We start from the raw sequence: 15,600 nt of genomic DNA on the forward strand, positions 1-15,600 counted from the left end.
AGGGTTGTGGCAGCTTTGGTAATCAAATATGTGTGTATGTGACGAGCTACAAGTCGTCATGCAGCAGCTGGGTTGTATTACCATAAAAGAACGGCACACGTGTAAAGTTGTATTTGTTGGTAATTCACTTTTTTAAATTAAATAAATGCTTTTAAGGCATATATTAGTCCGCTTCCCAAAGGCAGGTGAATTTTTATACACTGTCATAGCTGCCAGCAACAAATAAATGTATTTATTCCACAGTTTGCCTGAAAACGCTGCTTCGAACAGACATTAGCCGGTACTCTTTGTGTTCGCGTCACAAATCCTTTGCTGTGGCCATGACTGAAGCACTCGACAAACTGGAACAAGAGCGGGAGGCAAGGAAAGTAACCAAAGAGGCTGAAGATGAGTCCGTTAAAGAAGCCAATCGCTTAAAGCGTACTCTTAAACGAAAGAAATGGGTGGACTGGAAGGCACAAGACGAGGAAGATGCTGCGAATGGGACAAAGCGAGCTCCATTTGATCCCGCGGATCGCATCAAGCGCAAGAAAAGTGCCATTTTGTTGAGCTACTGTGGCGCCAACTACTATGGCATGCAACGCAATCCTGGCATGCAGACCATCGAAGAGGAGCTGTTTAAAGCAATGTTGAAACACAAATGGATAACAGAGGACTCTTTCGAGCAGGTGCAAATTGCCAGCTTTCAGCGTGCCGCACGCACAGACAAAGGTGTCTCGGCTGCGCGACAGGTGTGCTCCGTTAAGTTGCGTAAGTAATTTAACTATTCAGCTAAACATCATTAACACATGACTTTTCAGCCGAGGAGCTGGATCTTCTAGCATTTAATGCAGATTTGCCCGATCAGATACGTCTGTTTGGTGTGGAACGTGTTACTAAAGGCTTTAATGCCAAGGATCAGTGTAATGCACGCACATATACGTATACTCTGCCAACTATAGCATTTGCCGCCTGTGATGAGCAGCACGAACAGGAAACGTATCGCATACCGCTTGAGCTTCAGGAATTGGTTAACGCCACATTAAAGCTGTACGAGGGCACCAAAAACTTTCACAACTTTACGAGCAAAAAGTAAGCCATTCGTCTCCAGATATTGTCTATCATAATAAAAACGCTTGCCTTTAAGGAACTTTCTAGATCCATCTGCCAAGCGTTTTATCATGTCCTTCACATGCAGCGCACCATTCCTAAGTCCACAGAGCATTGAGTTTGTAACGCTGCAGGTGAAGGGTCAGAGCTTCATGTTACATCAGATACGTAAAATGGTCGGCCTGGCCATTGCCATAGTACGTGGCAATACCACGACGGCGACTTTGGAACGCGCTTTGACCGAGGAGCGTCTGGACTTGCCGATGGCACCGGGCTTGGGCCTTGTGCTGGACACCGTGCACTACGAGCGCTACAATGACCGCTATGGCAAGGACGGCATACATAATCCATTGACATGGGAGGCGCAGGAGGAGCAAGTTAGGCAGTTTATAGAGCAGCACATCTACGCCAACATATACAAAACGGAGACCGAGCAGCGCAACATGCTTGATTGGCTGAGTACTTTGCATTTTCACTCGTACGACACTAGGCGAGATGAGCCTCCGCCTGAGGCTACCGGCAAGCAGATGAAGAATGAGGATGATGATGGGGAGGAATAGCAAAACTAATTATGTATAAGTTGACAATTATAAACCAGTTGTAATTTTGTAAAGTTGATACAGTTTAAACGCATTTGTTTGGCTACAGTTTAAAAGCGTCCGCCCTTCTTCTTCTTGTGACCACCCTTGCGATGCTGCTGCCTTGGACCGGGTGCGGGTTCCTGGTAAACGGGTGTCGCAGGCGAGTTCTTGTTCAGATTGGCACGATTGGACATGTCGCTGAAATAGGAAGAAATAAGTATACTTAGATTATGTAGAAGAAAGTCATCACTTACTATTGGTCAGCTGCGCCAGAAGCCATGCCCTGTGAGCCTTTAATAATGTCCTTAGCGCGCGCACCGCCGCGCTTCTTACGAAAGCCGGTACGTTCATACTTGGGAAGCCAGCGCTCGGGATCGGGCGCCACCTCAGCATTGTAGTTCTTGGGTAGCTTGCCTTTTCGCTTGCGATTGCCGCTCTTCTTCTTTTCTGTTGCGGGTGTGCTAGGCGACGGCTCAACTTTGGCGTTGGCTGTTTTTTTGGCTGCCTTCGTGGACATCACCCAATTAGCCGCTTCGAGGGCATCGATTTCGGAGGCCGTGGTAAGAGTTTCCAACTTGGGCAACTTGCGGCTTATCTCAAGCGCGCGCTTAGGATTAAACTGTGCATAAGCAATAACCAGCTGCGCTAAAACCTTCATATCGTTGGGCTTTAGCTTGAGCAGCTCTTCTAACGAGCTGGCAGCGGTCTCAGAGGCGCCACCACGCAAATGAAATTCGGCTGCCTGACGCCACATGTCCGACAAATCACCGCTGCTCACGTTATTCTGCTTGTACCAGTCAACGGCGGACTTGAGCAGTGCCGACGCGGCCGGCTTATTGTCTGTGCCCAAATAGAGCGACACCAGCGCCGAGACAATGCCAGGCTTGTACTTGGCCTCACCCAGCGAGAGCAGTGTTTCGATGGCATCTTTACGATTTCCCTGAAAAATCATGGAATTTGCTTTATGAACAGAATAAGAATAGGATAGCCGCCACTGACCTGTAACAAGTGCAGCTGAATAATGGCAAATTTGCTGATAAACTCGTGTGTCTTGTGTGTACTGGCAAACTTGTTCAGTTGCTCGATGGCCTCCTTGTGCTTCTTGTCATTGGCCAGTTGGCTGCAGCGTATGAGCAGTGCCTCAAACTCTACTTGTGGATAGCTTTGGGTGAGTTTCTGTGTTAGCTGCTGCACCTGATCGCCGGCATTTGTATACAATGCCAAAAGGCAATTGTTGAGCGCTATTGTCTGCTTCTGACGTGAAGTTAGCTTTGGTTCACAAGCCTCTGCCATGGCAGCGCGTATTTTCTTCTTAGAATCAAAGACATTCTGATCCTTGTTAATGACCACCGAATTGTTACTGGCAACGGCGACAAGAGCAGCATCCTTGGGCTTATGGCGCAAACACTCAGCGTAAATGACACTCGCCTCCTTAATCTTGCCCTGCTGTTGCAGACAGTAGGCGAGCTGAACTCGGATGACGTCCAGCTCTTCGAGTATTTCCTCATCGCTGGCACCTTCCTCTTCGAGAAACTCGCGGCACAGTTTTTCACTGGTGCGCAGTTTGCGCTCGGCCTCTACATATTTCTGGCGATTGGACTGAATGCAAGCGCTGTTGAAGTACTGCTCGTAAGTGTCCTCTGGCACTTCCAGTACTTCCTTTTCCTTGTCCAAGGCCAAATTTGCTGCTACTGCACTGAGATTGGTGCGACGCTCGTCCTCGTACTCGTCACTACTGTTCTTGATGATCTCCTTGTATGCATCTAGACAGTCTTCGTAGCGTTCCAGGCGATATAGTATTTGTGTACGCAGCTCCTTAAGCTTAGCCGGCAGCGGCTGCACGCCAGCATCGTCAATGGTTTTAAGTGCCTGCACCTGTTTGTTTAGGCGGTACTCACAGTAAGCCTTCTCAAAGATCAGCACACTGCTGAGACGATTTTTCTCGATGAACTTGTTCGCCTCATCAAACTTGGACAGCTGCATCAGGCAGACAACTTTGCAGTGTAAGGCCGTTTGATCATCAGGTGCAACGCCCAAAACTGGGAAAAATTGTGATTGTTGAAATATGGTAGTTTTGACACATTTCTTGTAACTTACTGCGGTTAACGGCTTTTACAGCCTTGTCAAACTCCTGATTGGTGCCGAACTTATGAACATCAGCATAGGCCGCTTTAATAAGCGCCTCCTTGGGATTTGCATCTTTCGACATAATAATAATAATCAACCAGAAAACAGTTTGACACCCAACTTTCGCCTCGCTAGCAACTTTGACAGCTGGACACATCAGCAATAATAAATTCGAGTGTTGCCACTGCCAGACTGTCAAGCATGCAGTGTGGACGGATCGCTGTAAAATAGTCGCTCGATAATTGGTCTTTGTCAGCTGTGTATCGATAACGATTTACTATCAACAAATATTACTCGCTGGCGACGCCTTTGCGAGCTCTACTCTGTGCGTGTGTTTTGTGTAAATTATTGTAAAATGTCGGCTGAAGTAGATTTTATAAATAAAAAGGAAGTGCACCTACGCACGCTAAAGCAGTCTGGACATGTTGGATTTGACAGTTTGCCCGATCAACTGGTCAATAAAAGCGTGCAAAACGGATTCGTTTTCAACGTTATGTGCATAGGTGTGTATATACAAATGCGCTACTACACATGTGTGGGTGTGAGTATGTGTATGCGGCATTGCCTAAGTGTGTGTATGTATGTGCAATGAATCAACGAAGAAAAATGTATGGAGTTGAAATGAGTGCATTGCACACAGATTCTTAGGCACGCCAGCACCAAATGACTCACTTACATATCTACACTGCATGCATGTACGTTCGCATATATGTGTAAACAATTGAATTCGTCGCGAGCTAGCCGGATTAATATGCAAAGTGTTTAGCAATCGATTTTCATCAATTTGCTTTCTACAATTTCACCCTGACGCCAGTGCTGTCAGTATTTGAAGGGCGTAAAAAGCTATGCATATTGGCAGAAAAAAGCTAAAGATTTGCAGCACTTTTAATATATCTATGTATTATGAATGTAGATTTGGATTAACATTTATTGCTCCAATTTACTAATTGTGTTGTCATCGATTTCTAGACAAAAGCTGATTCTAAAGTTTCCTGATTTTCAATACTTTCAATATTAAAACAGCTATAAAAAAGCTATTATGGCAACACTGCCTGACACAAATATTTGTCTAGTGCCCAATTGAAGACACTTGAGTTGACTTATGAACATTGCCAGTAACATGTGCTTATTTCCCCTATAGGCGAGACGGGTCTGGGCAAATCCACATTGATGGACACACTGTTTAACACCAGTTTCGAGTCGACGCCGAGTCCCCATACGCTGCCCAGCGTTAAATTGAAGGCCCACACATATGAGCTGCAAGAGAGCAATGTGCGGCTCAAGCTGACGATCTGCGATACTGTTGGCTATGGCGACCAAATCAACAAGGACGATTCGTTCAAGGCTGTTGTCGACTATATTGATGCCCAGTTTGAGAATTATTTGCAGGAGGAGCTTAAAATCAAGCGCTCCCTTGTCACGTGCCATGACAGTCGCATACACATTTGTCTGTACTTCATCTGTCCGACTGGACATGGTCTGAAGTCCTTGGATTTAGTTTGCATGAAGAAACTGGACAGCAAGGTGAACATAATTCCGGTGATTGCCAAAGCGGATACCATTTCCAAGGTGGAGCTGCAGCGCTTTAAAGCAAAGATCATACAGGAGCTCAACACAAATGGCGTGCACATCTACCAGTTCCCCACTGACGATGAGACCGTGGCGGAGACAAACAGTCTGATGAATTCGCACATTCCGTTCGCCGTTGTCGGCAGCACTGAATTCATCAAAGTGGGCAACAAGCTCATTCGCGCTCGCCAATATCCCTGGGGCACGGTCCAGGTAGAGAACGAGACGCACTGCGATTTTGTCAAGCTGCGTGAGATGCTCATTCGCACAAATATGGAAGATATGCGCGAGAAGACGCACACACGACACTATGAACTCTACCGTCAGAAGCGGCTGGAGCAGATGGGCTTCAGTGATGTGGACAGTGACAACAAACCTGTCTCATTCCAGCAAACTTTTGAGGCAAAGCGCTCTAATCATCTTGCCGAGCTTCAGTCCAAGGAAGAGGAGGTGCGCCAGATGTTTGTGCAGCGAGTCAAAGAGAAGGAGGCCGAGCTCAAAGACAGTGAGAAAGACTTGCATTTGAAGTTCGAGAAGTTAAAGCGGGATCATGCGGAGGAGAAGCGCAAGCTTGAAGAATCTCGAAAAGCACTCGAAGAGGACTATTTGGACTTTCAGAGGCGCAAGCAACAGCTGGCCACAGCACACCATACACTTACGCTGGGAAAAAGCAAGAAGAAGTAGACAGACATTACATATAAGCAATTGTCTTCAAGTATTTTGTACGGTTTGCGTATCCCAAAGTAATTATTGCTTTTTCATCTCGTTGTATTCATTTATGCTATTAAGTTTTCTTCAAATATTAACATATACACCAACGTACATACATATATGCATACATACATATAAGTATGATTATTTACAACTAACGAATAAACGAACTTAGTATTTTAAACAAATTGAAAGCGGCTTTTTTACCAGGGCTGAATACCATAATATCTAACTAGAGTTAGGAGAACGAACGAGAAGGTGAATCGAATGAACAAGCGAACCAGCTAAACAGCTTGGTTCGCTCATTTAGTTCAGTGAGTCAATTGCGCTTGCATCGAACGATTTGACAACTCTAACTTGCAGTTCTATCAAATAAACGAAAACGCAATTATTGTATTGCAAATAATTAATGTAGTCAATCATTAGAATTATAAACAACTATAAAGCAATTAAAAGTGTTCAGATTGTTGTATACATTTCTAAACTTATTGTATGGTACTCTTAAAAACAATTCGGAACTTTCTGTGTGTATGTGTGTTTTTTTGTTTGTCCATAGGGGCGGGGGTGCAGGTGCACTGCAAAAGTGATTTTTCATAATAAGCGTAGTCGGAAATACCAGACGCCAATTTGTTGCTTTGCAAAAATGCATAGCATTAGCAGCACATTGCTAACGTTAACTCTGGTGCTGTACGCCTTATTGCATACAGGTAAGAACTAAACCTCGATGCCAATCGAGTTTTGATTCGTGCAAAATGAATAATTTTCAACTGTCCGCATTTCAGTTAATTGTAAACATGTTGTTATAACGGCCCCACAACATGCGCTCATCGGCTCCACGGTAAATGTTAGCGCCACATTATACGATGGCAATAAAATTGCCAGCAAAGGCAGCTATAGCTTCACCTGGAAGGACAGTGCTGGCCAAATGAAGGTAAATACGTTGCGAAAAGAAAGCGACTTTTGCCTTATAGAGAGTATAGAGTAACGGTTGACACAGAGCGACACATATGTTCATACGCACCATACTATTACTATGACTAATTAAATGTACACATGCGAAGTCTCTGGCTCGCCACGGAGCGCACATTCCCTACATACGTTCCAATTCATTTTTACGATAAGAAAGCTAAAGCCGGAATCGTCATCATCAGCAACAAACAATTTCCATATTTAAAGCGCATTTCAAATGTTGTATAAGACCAGTTGATAATAATATACATTTACAGAGTTAATTTTAGATAACGCTTCCATTGAATTTGTATGTACTCGATATCAAATTTGCAATGCTAATTTTTGCAATCATTTAATGTCGCTGAATAGCCGTGCCTGGCACGTTTAGTTACACTACATTAGAGTACACTGACTCGGTCATGATCTGTAAATTGACCAAATTCGCGATGCTGGCATGTCAATTATTTCCTTTGTTAATTTTTCTATTAACATACGACAATTTCAATTGTGCATATGGGTCATGTAATATATAAAATTTATTTTAATTGGAAACTGTACATTTGTTTCGTCATACAATAAAAATAAGCACAAAAGTTGACTGATTTATTAGTATTCGCCTATAACTTTACATACTAAGTTTTTGTGTTTAGTTTGCGTCACAGATGCTATTATAAACGACCTAATTAAAAGCTACGCCCATATTTTATTAATGAATGACTAATTACGTATTTAAATTGCTTTTGCTGAAATGCAGGAAATTGAGACGACCGAACCAATCAGCAATTGGAGTGTAATATACGCAAGGGACGACAAGAATTTGGGAGTCCATCGTTTAGAAGTGAGTGTGTCGGAGAAGACGTTCATATTGTGGTTTCCGGTGGCTGAGAATGCAGTTGCCCTCACAGTGGTCAATACACTTAGCGGCAGTCTGCAGCTTATACAGGATAAAAAGGTGCGCACACAGGATTTTGTGTCCACGCAGTATCCAGTAGAGCATAGCATTGAACTATGGCAAGCAGATTTGGATTATTTAAAAAGTAATAACTACTATATTAATACGTACTGGTTCGAAAACTGTACATATCTGGGCATGTCGCATGCCTATGACTATCAAGCAATATATCCCGATCCTGATCAATACTATAATATTGAGGCGCTGGTGGTGGCATCACCCTTTCCTCTGCCAGAGCCAACAACATCTACAACAACAACAACAACCACAACAACAACAACGAGCACTACTACAAGCACCACGCCCGCAACTACAACGTCCACTTCCACAACGCCCGCCACAACAACAACAACTCCCGCAACAACAACTACAACCACAAAAGCACCAAAACTGTCTCGACTTAAACGTGACCTTAACCAAACCATGCACGCAAATGCTAAGCTGCTTGGTCTGAACCTGGCTGCCGCAGTGCAGCAGGAGCTCCTGAAGAAAAACAGCAGTGGCAACGCATCCATGGCTCTTGTAAATCCTTTGGGCGTGCGCAAGCTAAAGCTGCTGCCCGTCCCGGCACCAGCTTACAATTGTGTTGATGGCAACATTGTTGCACAGGATCCAAACAATACCTATGGCTATTTTCAGCGGCGTGTTGTCTCTAAGAGTAAGTGATCAAGCAAAATTTGAAAGCAATTAAACATTCTAATAAAATCAATTTCTTCAGCGCCCATCTCCAGCTTTGGTACGAGCGGCAAGAACTGGCTGCAGCATTGGGAGCTGATCAATCTACAAATCACCTGCAAAGGCTCAGCGCCCTTTGAGGTGTGCATTCAGTATTACAATGGTGCGTATCCAAACGTATAAATTGTCCAATTTAGTGCCTTATTTACTTACTTATTCCCAAACTTTAGCGCCGTATAATGCCACAGGAAACGAAACGTGCAGCAGCTATGATATGTACGACAAGTGCGACTTCATATTTGCGCGCTATTTCGCGGATAGCAAGACGATTCTTTTTTTTATACGCAACGAAGTCTCTGAGAGTGTCAATCAAGTTACTATTAACATCTATGAAGGTTGGCAAAGCATCTACAAATCAACCTAAATTAAGTTTACTTTTAAGAGTTTGTTTTTTTTAATCCTTTTTTTTCACTCTTCCAACAGCTAAGCGACAATCGCAGCTATCGGTTGTAGTTGTGCCTATTGCCTGCACTCTGGTAGCCGTTTGCCTGGTCATTTTCGGAGTGGCTTACTACATGCAGAGCCGTAATCGGTAAGTTCCCAATATCCTACTCGTAGTCGCAACGAGCAACTTATTTTGTATGCCTTCAGATTTACGGTAGAGGTGGCTGATTTTAATTTTGGTGATACACAGTCGGTGGATATGGAATACAAAACATTCCAGCAGCGTTTGATCGACAGCATACGTGATGCGTGGCCATGGCCCAGGTGGCGTCGGTACTCGCAGTCAAGCACGGATCTCATGGCCGAGCAGCCGTCAAATTCCGGAAGCTTTGGCGGCAACGTTGGCGACGTTGACAGCAATTTGCGCTACAATACGTTCAACTAAAATTGAACACTTTTGCATAATTGTTATCTTTATTATTTAATCATATTAATTTAAATTTTGAGTTTTTAGTTCATAGTTTTGATTTCTTTCAATGGGTGCGTTTCGTAAGTTTTAGTCATTTGCATTGTAAAGCAGTTTTTTTTGTAGTGGGCAATATCATCCCAATTTTTGTTCGTGTCCCCATATTTTCACATTTACTCATATTCGTGACTATTTTCGTCCACCAAAACGCACACTCGCTCAGCAATTGCCAAACGACATGCAATATTTCATAGCAAATGGATAAATTTTATGAACGCAACTAATATTCTCATAAAATGTTGTAAAAGACTGTCTTTGTTCTAAAAAAAACAAGCAAAAGCAAGAAACAAAAGAAGGAAATTAACGTATGCTAAAAATTTGATTCGTTTTAAGTGAAAGCATAATATATTGTCATGTTTGCAGACATAACTTGATGGCAAAGACACAGCACATGCATATACAAAACAACCAAACACAAAAAATATATTATTCATTGTGATAGAACTAACATTATATTTGTATATTTAAAACAAAATCCTGGGCTATGATAAAACGCTTCTAAAAGTACATACATGGCCTGCGTCAAACATAAAGACAATTCTTGATCGCATGACAGAAAATCAAATCTTATATGTATATATGCATATAACATATGCGAATCGTTGGTTTTATGAATTGGATCAAAATTCAATATTGTTAGGATACGATATAACATTTTATTTGTATCCGATATTTGGGCCACTTATTTGTTATTTTGAAAATCGCGCGTTAATTACGCAGAAATGCGCTTGAAAACGCAAATTGCTCTGGTAATAATTTGCCCATGTAAATTTACAGATAAATGTTGCGTTAGCAGAACACCTCAAAACTAGTCTTACATTTTGTTTAGTTCCTGGCAAAAAAATGTTTTTAAACGATATTGGACAGCCTTTAATATTAGATCCCCATAAAACATATGGACCTTATGAGCAAGTAAGTACTAAGATAGATCTTTTTTTATATTAATTAATATAATTATATCTACATAGCACAATGGGCCGATGCTGTTAACATCAGCCGCGTTCCAGGATCACAGAGCTCCTTCAAATTGGTGTGGGCGCATTATCGGCTCAGCAGAAGATGTGGCTCGTTTCCAAAGCGTGTCATCCAAATCGAATCAAGGGTATAAATTCGATGTCCTTAAGCCCAACGAACCAACCGAAATTGTGTACGACAATACAAAGATCATGCTGACTTTGATACCAGCCGGACAGAACGAGGACAATGAAAATGCCATCTTATATTATTTGAAAAGTTGGTGCCTCACATCTATACATTTATATAATACATATAATCTACAACGTTTTGTTCTTCAGATGACTACATCAGTGCTCTTATAGCTGACAATTTGACCGGCTATTTAGATTTTATACCAAAGGCTGGTGCATCCTTCCATCTTGCACTTGGCAAGGGCATCGATGTCATGTATATTGACGATATATGCTACATGTCCGAGGACGATGAAGCGCTGGCACAAAGAGAGTATATCTATGCTCTGGTACAGCTCATAAGACCCAAATATTTGTACGGATTAAGATTGGACAAATTACCGAAGTATTTGCTCAATCTTTGCGTTCAGAAGGATAAGTTGTTAACCGATGATTAATCACAATTATTGACAACCAGAAATATCGTAAAAATTTTAATTTACAAGTTAACGCAATCGGGTATGGGTAGAGGTAACTAAAAGCTTTAACTAATTTTAACGCCGCCGTCACCACACTTGGATTATGCCTTGGCTGCCTTGGCCTTGCTTTTCACTTTCTTAACACGCTTAAGACCATCCATTTTGCTCTTCATAAATTGTGAGTACATCGCCATCATTGTGGGAACGTCTCCCTGGCGAACCACTGTAGAAATCTGTTATTTGATAGACAAGTGAACTGTTAAGAAGCAGAATATATATATAAGCTTTGTTTACCTTTTTGGACTTGAATTGGGCACGCATCAGGCACATGTATGTTTCTGGTTTGGGCAGAGGTTTTTTTTCTGCTCGCGGCACAGGACGATCATGCCCATCATCTGTGTGTTTTAATTGAAAAAAAACAGAACGCATTTTAATTAGAGAAGTCGCATGCGGGCAGACTCGCTACTTACATCGTTTAAATGTTATCGTGAAGGAAGAATTGTCTTTCGCCTCATTGGCAATCTTCTCCAGGCGCAGAATGAACTGTAAATAAATGCAGCGTTATTGAGAATATTGGGGTAAATTGATTTATTTACGTTAGAATTGTCGAGCAAAACCATTTCGTGGCAGATACTAGAGCTAGCGTAAAGTGACTTGTGTGCTGTGGCTTATTTAGTACATTATTTTATGGAATGTAACCCAACATTGTTAACAGACTGTTAACTAACATAAGTTCTGACGACACAAAAAGCATTAGAGCTGCCCACTTGCATATGCTGTTAAGTTGGCAGGGCTGGCATTCGGTCTTGCTTCGCCAAAAAAAATTTACATTAAAAATCGTAAAAATCTACGAAAACTTACAAGTGCAGGCAATCAGCTAGGCTGTTGAACGCCCAAACACTCACAAAAGTTGGCATCACCGCAGTCGCATACCCAAAGCTCCCAAGATTTCACATCCAGCGTGTACAGGCTGATGGTGTAAGCAGAAACGATCGACCGACTCGACGACCGCCAAAGGAAGCGCCCCCGCCCGCCCACGCCAGTAGTAGCAGTAGCCGTAGTAGGCAACGACAATAACAAATTCTGTGTTAAAGCACAACCTTCAAGCCCCTTGGCAGAAGTCAACAAAAGGCAACTCACGACAACAATCTTGCAAATATGGTAAGCACGCGTAGCCGGCCTCCAGCGCAGCTCAGGACGATGTGTTGATGCTGGGCAACTTGCGAGTCATTAATGCAGACACACACACACACCCACACATACACACACACCAACACACACAGGGTCGTGAGCACGGTGAATAAGCAAAAGCCGCGCAACGTCGCCGTCGTCATCGCTGCTGTTATTGCAATGAACTTTGACCGAAAACATTGTTACTACTTTCTTACAGGACGTGTTCCTCATGATCAGAAGGCATAAGACAACCATCTTCACGGATGCCAAGGAGAACACATCAGTTGTTGAACTGAAACGCATGATCGAAGGTAAGTGTACCAATATGCATACACATGTATTTCTCTTTGCTCTGTATTCGCGCGCGTGTGTGTGTCCGTCTGTGTGGGTGCGTGTGCGTATGTGTTGAAGTGTTATTCCTATTTTTAGATCTGATTTTTGATTATTAAGTAATTTTATAATCATTGGCAGGCATTTTGAAAGTGTCACCTAGCGATCAACGGTTATACAATCAGGACAACGATGTCATGGAAGATGATCAAACGTTGCAGGACTACGGTGTTACGGTATCAACGGCAAAGGCTCAAGCCCCAGCACAGTTGGGCTTAACATGCAGGTGAGCGACGATTGATGCCCATTCCCTGTTATTCCAGTTGCCGTTATGAAAGCCGCCCTTTGAGTCACGCTGATAAGCGACTACCGCGACTACCGTTGTTGTTTTTTGTTCTATGTACATATAAGAGATGGACGCGTATTTGATTTTTCTAACACGACGCGATACCAACACGAATCAGAAACATGTTCAAATATATCATAAACCCCAACACGACACGCACGACTTTTACCAATGTTTACTTTTTCTTGCCCCTTCTACCTACTTTAATTGGTTTGCTATCTGCTTCAAAGTTAATGAATCAGCATTATTTTTTTAAATGAAGCAAAAGTATTGTTCAGTTCAAATATCAACGTTAGTTTTATCTTACGCGACACGTGTTGAGTCCTGCGTTGTCGTGTCACAAAAGACAACACGACACGAGTCCAGCTCTAGTATGTATGTTATCTTTTAATGCTCGCACGTGTGCCATAGTTGTTATTATTCAGTTAACACTTTGCTAATGCGCTTTCTATGCTCGCAGGAACGAAATGGGTGATTTTGAGACGCTTGATATCACCCCATATTCAGCACCGCCCGACTTACCAGAAGTGATGAAGAATCAAGAGGCCTCAAATGGACAGGAACAAGTCGCATAAAGTGAAAAGAAGCATTAAAATCAACAGCAACAACAACAACAACAACAATACCATCATCAACAATAACAACAGCAGCTACTACTTGGATTCACAGCCGCTGCTGCTGCTGCTGTCGCATGCGAGACAAACCTAATGCTGAGAGTCAAAATAACTATTGCTCGCTTGTCCCCCACAGTCAACTCTCTCGATGCAATGCTAAATGTTTTGAATTGTACTACAATTTCTACTCTGCCTGGTCAAAAAAACAGCAACAGCAACAATAGCTAATTATGTATGCATTTTTTTCGTTGGTTATAGCAAGGAACAATTTAATTAATATGATTCAAAATTATAATTTGAGATGGGATTTGATAATCCTATATATTTAAAATTAACTATTTGTTTGTTTCTTAAGGAATTTGTACGAATTTGTTTAAGAAAAAAATAGATATACTACACAAAATTTTAATGAAAATTTATGAAATGAAAGTCACACTTGAAATAGCTTATAAAAATGGCAATTGATGATAATTGAGCAAACGGTGAATAATTTAAAATATTGGGATTTAAATTTATTATAATTTATAATCAAATTATGATTATTATTATTATTATTGTAATAATAAGATTTAATTATTATTAAAAAGGAAAAAGAAAATTTACAGTACTAATCACTATCATCCATTCCGGAACCGGCGGCTGCCGTCACAGCTGCCACTTCTGCATCATTAGCATCCGTCACAGCTCCCTCGTCCTCCTCGGCGCTATCGATGAACGACGCGTTGCTGCTTTGCTGCAGCTCCAAGTGCTCCAAATACTCTTGAAGACGGTCCTGGAAGAAGTTAATGTACGTTTGTTTCTGCTGCGCAGTGGCCGGAAAATAATGGCCTCCACTATGTTCGAGCACTTCTACGTTCTTAAAGTGAGCTGCCAGCGATTCGCTCATATCCTTGGGAATGATTTCATCCGTCAGCCCGTAAACGTGTAGGGTGGGAATTGTGATGCGTTCCTCGTAAGCACTCATATGCACGAGACTGCCAGATATGAAACCGGAGCTAAGCACAGCAAATTCGGGTCGAATAGAGGTCACTGGTGGGGAAGCAGCTGATGTCAGTAAATGGGTAAGCCAAGAATAGAACACTTACATTTCTTTTTGGCCAGACCACAAATCAGTCCCACAAAACAGGCACCTTGGGAAAACCCCAGGAGCCCTTGGAATGGTCCCTGTGACTTCCAAGCATCTTCGACGACGCGTAAACTCTCTTGGAATCCGTACGCCGGTCCACTTTTGTTGGTGCCTTTGAATGTGCCATCATCTTTGTTGGCCCACCAGCTGCGCTGATGCTCCACTGGCTCTGCCGATGGTTCTAGTGGCGCAGCTACGTGAGGCGCTGAGATAAACACAAACTCCGCATATTTCCCAGCAAACTTGCGAAACGAACCCAATTTGTTTTTAAATGAATCCGCTTGAATTTCAAGTATGATGTTAAAATAAATTGTTTCAAGAATTCAGTAGTACGAACCATCTTGCCGGTATCCGTGCAGGCAAAGAACTCGCACCTTTTCTGTGATCTCCACCTTGGCGGCAGAAGATGCGGAGGCACCACTACTCGCTCGGCTCGAGCCAGCAGTCTCTGATTCGTTGTTGGTCATAGTGGATAAGTAGTCCCAGCTGCAAAAAAGCGCCACAAGAAAAACTCCCAATGTTTTTTGAGGTTAAACGTATGAACAGCTGATATCCCAACTGCTAGAGATGAAACTTTCAGTTCATTTAAGTCGGCTTGTTTGAGTTGGTTCAAAAAGCATAAAAATACCGATGGTTCCAAATGAATCAACTTGATGGGAATGTATACAATACTCAAAATCTGATGCTAGTTTAAGTAACTGATAAATCTATCAAACCTATTTCAGTAAAAGTTAGTCATATTTACATAATGATTCAAGTTAAGTAGGAGTGAACCTTGCA

The 15,600-nt window shown here is 42.4% G+C and overlaps 8 protein-coding genes across 10 annotated transcripts; 5 read left to right on the plus strand and 3 right to left on the minus strand.

Annotated features, from left to right (window-relative positions):
* The first annotated feature begins 18 nt into the window (after positions 1–18).
* Positions 19–1,664, plus strand: LOC115772085 (tRNA pseudouridine synthase A). 3 transcript variants are annotated; one of them, XM_030718043.1, is made up of 4 exons: positions 19–119; positions 244–750; positions 801–1,071; positions 1,138–1,294. In XM_030718043.1, exons 1-4 carry the CDS (start codon positions 29–31, stop codon positions 1,205–1,207), a joined length of 939 nt encoding a protein of 312 aa, XP_030573903.1. In that variant the 5' UTR covers positions 19–28; the 3' UTR covers positions 1,208–1,294. The 3 variants fall into 3 exon arrangements, with proteins under 3 accessions (XP_030573903.1, XP_030573901.1, XP_030573902.1); XM_030718041.1 differs by having other exon boundaries at positions 29–119; positions 1,127–1,664; XM_030718042.1 differs by having other exon boundaries at positions 32–185; positions 1,127–1,664.
* A 1-nt stretch (position 1,665) lies between these two features.
* LOC115772084 (signal recognition particle subunit SRP72) lies at positions 1,666–4,030 on the minus strand. The gene is made up of 4 exons (XM_030718039.1): positions 3,768–4,030; positions 2,670–3,709; positions 1,925–2,610; positions 1,666–1,868 (listed from the first exon to the last, which is right to left on the minus strand). The coding sequence occupies exons 1-4, from the start codon at positions 3,952–3,954 to the stop codon at positions 1,739–1,741; spliced, it is 2,043 nt and encodes a 680-aa protein (XP_030573899.1). The 5' UTR covers positions 3,955–4,030; the 3' UTR covers positions 1,666–1,738.
* A 49-nt stretch (positions 4,031–4,079) lies between these two features.
* Positions 4,080–6,252, plus strand: LOC115772086 (septin-2). Its single transcript, XM_030718044.1, has 2 exons — positions 4,080–4,300; positions 4,939–6,252. Exons 1-2 carry the CDS (start codon positions 4,153–4,155, stop codon positions 6,048–6,050), a joined length of 1,260 nt encoding a protein of 419 aa, XP_030573904.1. The 5' UTR covers positions 4,080–4,152; the 3' UTR covers positions 6,051–6,252.
* A 164-nt stretch (positions 6,253–6,416) lies between these two features.
* LOC115771928 lies at positions 6,417–10,073 on the plus strand. The gene is made up of 7 exons (XM_030717826.1): positions 6,417–6,784; positions 6,860–7,008; positions 7,783–8,638; positions 8,699–8,818; positions 8,886–9,050; positions 9,139–9,247; positions 9,307–10,073. Exons 1-7 carry the CDS (start codon positions 6,721–6,723, stop codon positions 9,542–9,544), a joined length of 1,701 nt encoding a protein of 566 aa, XP_030573686.1. The 5' UTR covers positions 6,417–6,720; the 3' UTR covers positions 9,545–10,073.
* A 325-nt stretch (positions 10,074–10,398) lies between these two features.
* LOC115771974 lies at positions 10,399–11,232 on the plus strand. Its single transcript, XM_030717894.1, has 3 exons — positions 10,399–10,537; positions 10,594–10,858; positions 10,921–11,232. Exons 1-3 carry the CDS (start codon positions 10,469–10,471, stop codon positions 11,208–11,210), a joined length of 624 nt encoding a protein of 207 aa, XP_030573754.1. The 5' UTR covers positions 10,399–10,468; the 3' UTR covers positions 11,211–11,232.
* Position 11,233: 1 nt separating this feature from the next.
* Positions 11,234–11,915, minus strand: LOC115771977 (signal recognition particle 14 kDa protein). The gene is made up of 4 exons (XM_030717896.1): positions 11,828–11,915; positions 11,702–11,774; positions 11,526–11,626; positions 11,234–11,464 (listed from the first exon to the last, which is right to left on the minus strand). The coding sequence occupies exons 1-4, from the start codon at positions 11,849–11,851 to the stop codon at positions 11,333–11,335; spliced, it is 330 nt and encodes a 109-aa protein (XP_030573756.1). The 5' UTR covers positions 11,852–11,915; the 3' UTR covers positions 11,234–11,332.
* Positions 11,916–12,027: 112 nt separating this feature from the next.
* On the plus strand, positions 12,028–13,958 carry LOC115771976 (elongin-B). Its single transcript, XM_030717895.1, has 4 exons — positions 12,028–12,392; positions 12,622–12,715; positions 12,876–13,020; positions 13,541–13,958. Exons 1-4 carry the CDS (start codon positions 12,390–12,392, stop codon positions 13,653–13,655), a joined length of 357 nt encoding a protein of 118 aa, XP_030573755.1. The 5' UTR covers positions 12,028–12,389; the 3' UTR covers positions 13,656–13,958.
* Positions 13,959–14,273: 315 nt separating this feature from the next.
* LOC115771839 (esterase GA18864) lies at positions 14,274–15,372 on the minus strand. Its single transcript, XM_030717721.1, has 3 exons — positions 15,158–15,372; positions 14,780–15,100; positions 14,274–14,723 (listed from the first exon to the last, which is right to left on the minus strand). Exons 1-3 carry the CDS (start codon positions 15,285–15,287, stop codon positions 14,302–14,304), a joined length of 873 nt encoding a protein of 290 aa, XP_030573581.1. The 5' UTR covers positions 15,288–15,372; the 3' UTR covers positions 14,274–14,301.
* Positions 15,373–15,600: the final 228 nt, after the last annotated feature.

The sequence above is a fragment of the Drosophila novamexicana genome, unplaced genomic scaffold, assembly GCF_003285875.2.
Source record: "Drosophila novamexicana strain 15010-1031.04,08,12 unplaced genomic scaffold, DnovRS2.1 tig00000108-arrow-pilon, whole genome shotgun sequence".
Classification (NCBI taxonomy): domain Eukaryota; kingdom Metazoa; phylum Arthropoda; class Insecta; order Diptera; family Drosophilidae; genus Drosophila; species Drosophila novamexicana.

Excerpts from the sequence above, each read along its gene's own strand:
- LOC115772085 (XM_030718041.1), top strand. The coding sequence starts at position 29 with ATGTGTGTATGTGACGAGCTACAAGTCGTCATGCAGCAGCTGGGTTGT. Across the intron at positions 751-800 it reads GGTGTGCTCCGTTAAGTTGC|CCGAGGAGCTGGATCTTCTA; the intron begins GTAAGTAATTTA and ends ATGACTTTTCAG. Across the intron at positions 1,072-1,126 it reads CACAACTTTACGAGCAAAAA|GAACTTTCTAGATCCATCTG; the intron begins GTAAGCCATTCG and ends CTTGCCTTTAAG.
- LOC115772084 (XM_030718039.1), bottom strand. The coding sequence starts at position 3,954 with ATGTGTCCAGCTGTCAAAGTTGCTAGCGAGGCGAAAGTTGGGTGTCAA. Across the intron at positions 3,710-3,767 it reads TGTAAAAGCCGTTAACCGCA|TTTTGGGCGTTGCACCTGAT; the intron begins GTAAGTTACAAG and ends AATTTTTCCCAG. Across the intron at positions 2,611-2,669 it reads TTCAGCTGCACTTGTTACAG|GGAAATCGTAAAGATGCCAT; the intron begins GTCAGTGGCGGC and ends ATGATTTTTCAG.
- LOC115772086 (XM_030718044.1), top strand. The coding sequence starts at position 4,153 with ATGTCGGCTGAAGTAGATTTTATAAATAAAAAGGAAGTGCACCTACGC. Across the intron at positions 4,301-4,938 it reads TTTCAACGTTATGTGCATAG|GCGAGACGGGTCTGGGCAAA; the intron begins GTGTGTATATAC and ends TTTCCCCTATAG.
- LOC115771928 (XM_030717826.1), top strand. The coding sequence starts at position 6,721 with ATGCATAGCATTAGCAGCACATTGCTAACGTTAACTCTGGTGCTGTAC. Across the intron at positions 6,785-6,859 it reads GTACGCCTTATTGCATACAG|TTAATTGTAAACATGTTGTT; the intron begins GTAAGAACTAAA and ends TCCGCATTTCAG. Across the intron at positions 7,009-7,782 it reads ACAGTGCTGGCCAAATGAAG|GAAATTGAGACGACCGAACC; the intron begins GTAAATACGTTG and ends GCTGAAATGCAG.
- LOC115771974 (XM_030717894.1), top strand. The coding sequence starts at position 10,469 with ATGTTTTTAAACGATATTGGACAGCCTTTAATATTAGATCCCCATAAA. Across the intron at positions 10,538-10,593 it reads CATATGGACCTTATGAGCAA|CACAATGGGCCGATGCTGTT; the intron begins GTAAGTACTAAG and ends ATATCTACATAG. Across the intron at positions 10,859-10,920 it reads CATCTTATATTATTTGAAAA|ATGACTACATCAGTGCTCTT; the intron begins GTTGGTGCCTCA and ends TTTGTTCTTCAG.
- LOC115771977 (XM_030717896.1), bottom strand. The coding sequence starts at position 11,851 with ATGGTTTTGCTCGACAATTCTAAC. Across the intron at positions 11,775-11,827 it reads TTTTGCTCGACAATTCTAAC|TTCATTCTGCGCCTGGAGAA; the intron begins GTAAATAAATCA and ends ATTTATTTACAG. Across the intron at positions 11,465-11,525 it reads CCCAATTCAAGTCCAAAAAG|ATTTCTACAGTGGTTCGCCA; the intron begins GTAAACAAAGCT and ends ATCAAATAACAG.
- LOC115771976 (XM_030717895.1), top strand. Across the intron at positions 12,716-12,875 it reads ACTGAAACGCATGATCGAAG|GCATTTTGAAAGTGTCACCT; the intron begins GTAAGTGTACCA and ends AATCATTGGCAG. Across the intron at positions 13,021-13,540 it reads CAGTTGGGCTTAACATGCAG|GAACGAAATGGGTGATTTTG; the intron begins GTGAGCGACGAT and ends CTATGCTCGCAG.
- LOC115771839 (XM_030717721.1), bottom strand. The coding sequence starts at position 15,287 with ATGACCAACAACGAATCAGAGACTGCTGGCTCGAGCCGAGCGAGTAGT. Across the intron at positions 15,101-15,157 it reads GCACGGATACCGGCAAGATG|CGGATTCATTTAAAAACAAA; the intron begins GTTCGTACTACT and ends TTGAAATTCAAG. Across the intron at positions 14,724-14,779 it reads TGGTCTGGCCAAAAAGAAAT|TGACCTCTATTCGACCCGAA; the intron begins GTAAGTGTTCTA and ends CTTCCCCACCAG.